The sequence below is a fragment of the Penaeus chinensis genome, chromosome 17 (genome assembly GCF_019202785.1).
Source record: "Penaeus chinensis breed Huanghai No. 1 chromosome 17, ASM1920278v2, whole genome shotgun sequence".
Classification (NCBI taxonomy): domain Eukaryota; kingdom Metazoa; phylum Arthropoda; class Malacostraca; order Decapoda; family Penaeidae; genus Penaeus; species Penaeus chinensis.
Genome location: NC_061835.1, coordinates 758139 through 760638, shown reverse-complemented (window position 1 = coordinate 760638; position 2500 = coordinate 758139). Strand labels below are relative to the sequence as shown.

General features: G+C 48.0%; 1 protein-coding gene across 3 annotated transcripts in view; it reads right to left on the bottom strand.

The window, feature by feature from the left end:
• Positions 1-2500, bottom strand: part of LOC125034326 (alkaline phosphatase-like) — an 82343-nt gene that overhangs the window by 23454 nt on the left and 56389 nt on the right. For all 3 annotated transcript variants that reach the window (XM_047626127.1, XM_047626126.1, XM_047626128.1), the window contains one exon: positions 2097-2204. In XM_047626127.1, coding sequence (XP_047482083.1) covers positions 2097-2204 — 108 coding nt within the window. The remainder of the gene's footprint in view (positions 1-2096; positions 2205-2500) is intronic.

The window sequence follows — 2500 nt, the reverse complement described above, 5'->3', positions numbered from 1 at the left end:
GAGATACAGATGGAGGACGATAAAGAAGTAGAAAAGGAAAACAAGAGCAAAAAATATAGAAGCCGTTTGGGAAAAAGAGGAGGAGAGGAAGAGATGAAGAAGGAAAAGAGAAGGAGAAAAATGGAAGACGTTGGAGGAAAAGGAGGAAGAGGAAGAGAAGGAGGAAAAGGAGGAAAGGGAGGAAGAGGAGGAGGAGGAGGAGGATGAAGAGGAGGAGGAGGAGAAGGAGGAGGAGGAAGAAAAGGAGGAAGAAGAAGAGGAAGAGGTGGAAGAGGAGGGGGAAGAGGAGGAAGAGGAGGAGGAGGAGGAGGTGAAGGAGGAAAAGGAGGAAAAGGAGGAAAAGGAGGAACAGAAGGAGGTGGAAGAAGAGGAGGAGGAGATGAAGGAGGAAAAGGAGGAAATGGAGGAAAAGGAGGAAAAGGAGGAAAAGAAGGAGGAGGAAGAGGAGGAGGAGGAAGAGGAGGAGGAGGAGGAGGAGGAGGGGGAAGAAGAGGAGAAGGAGGAAAAGGAGGAAGAGGAGGAGGAGGAGATGAAGAAGGAAAAGGAAGAAAAGGAGGAAGAGGAGGAGGAGGAGGAGGAGGAGGATGAGGAGAAGGAGGGGGGGGGGGGGGAGGAGGAGGAGGAGGAAGAAGAGGAGGAGGAGGAGGAGGAGGGGGAGGAGGAAGAGAAGGAGGAAAGGAGGAAAAGGAGGAAGAAGAGAAGGAGGACAGGGAGGAAAATGAAGAAGAAGAAGAGGAGGAGGAGGAAGAGAAAGAGGAGGAGGAAGAGGAAGAGGAGGAGGAAGAGGAAGACATATGCAATGGGAATGATATGTAGGTAAGGATAAAGAAATAACTTCAAACAACATCTAAAAATTACCATAATGAGTTGAAAGTAAAATGAGCATAAAGAGCTAGAATCAGAGACGCAAAATATCACTTTAATATCTACGAATGATGAATTAACATTCTCCATTATCTTTCTCATTCACTCACATATCCATTGGGCTACTCACTTACTCACTCATGCATTAACTCTCTTTCTCTCTCTTTCTCTCTCTCTTTCTCTCGTTTATTCACTCATTCATCCACTGCCGTACTCACCCTTCCCCTGACTTACCTATTTACTCATCTCATAATTTATTTAGTTACTGACTCATCCATCATTATTCCGACTCACTCTCTCACTCATCCAGTTACATATTCACCCGCTCACTAAGACACTCACCCAGTCACTCATCCTTTAAAATGGCTCATTCACTCACTCGTTCATTCACGCATTCGTTATTTTTTTGCCTATTTATTTATCCACCAGTTCCTTCACTCACCAACTTTCTGCCTCACGCCCTCCCCCAATTATCCTCCACTCACTACCCACCCACTCACTCATCCACTCACTACCCACCTACTCACTCATCCACTCACAATCCACCCACTCACTACCCACCTACTCACTCATCCACTCACTACCCACCTACTCACTCATCCACTCACTACTCACCTACTCACTCATCCACTCACTACCCACCTACTCATTCATCCACTCACTACCCACCCACTCACTTATCCACTCACTACCCACCTACTCACTCATCCACTCACTACTCACCTACTCACTCATCCACTCACTACCCACCTACTCACTCATCCACTCACTACCCACCCACTCACTTATCCACTCACTACCCACCTACTCACTCATCCACTCACTACCCACCTACTCACTCATCCACTCACTACCCACCCACTCACTCATCCACTCACTCATCCACTCACTACCCACCCACTCACTCTTCCACTCACTACCCACGCACTCACTCATCCACTCACTACTCATCCACTCACTCATCCACCCACTACCCACCCACTCACTCATCCAATCACTACCCACCCACTCACTCATCCACCCACGACCCACCCACTCACTCATCCACTCACTACCCACCCACTCACTTATCCACCCACTACTCACCTACTCACTCATCCACTCACTACCCACCCACTCACTACCCACCCACTCACTCATCCACTCACTACCCACCCACTCACTCATCCACTCACTCACCCACTCACTCATCCACCCACGACCCACCCACTCGTCACCCTCTCCGCCCTTACCTCGTGGTCGTCCTCCCACTCTCGATCAGCGATATGGGCGTACGAACCGGCGGGCGTGGCGTGGGTCACCCTCATCGTGGTCACGAGGCCTGTCGATTTCCCGGCGTCCTGCGGGTGGGAGAGGTTAGGTCAAGTTAGGTCAAGTTGGATCGAGTTAGGTCATGGTAAGAGTCAAGGTGGTATCGAGACAAATACAGTGACAAACACAAAAAAGAGAGGCTAACAGACACATTGACTAGCCCACATAGACAAAACCAAACACAGACACTATTAAACATAGTAAATAACAAAAAAAAGTAATTAACAAACACAAAGACAAACAAACAAACAAAGTAACCAGCAAAGAAACACAAATACAATACCGAAGAAAATGATTGAATGATTTTGTTTATTGTTTCGCTTGT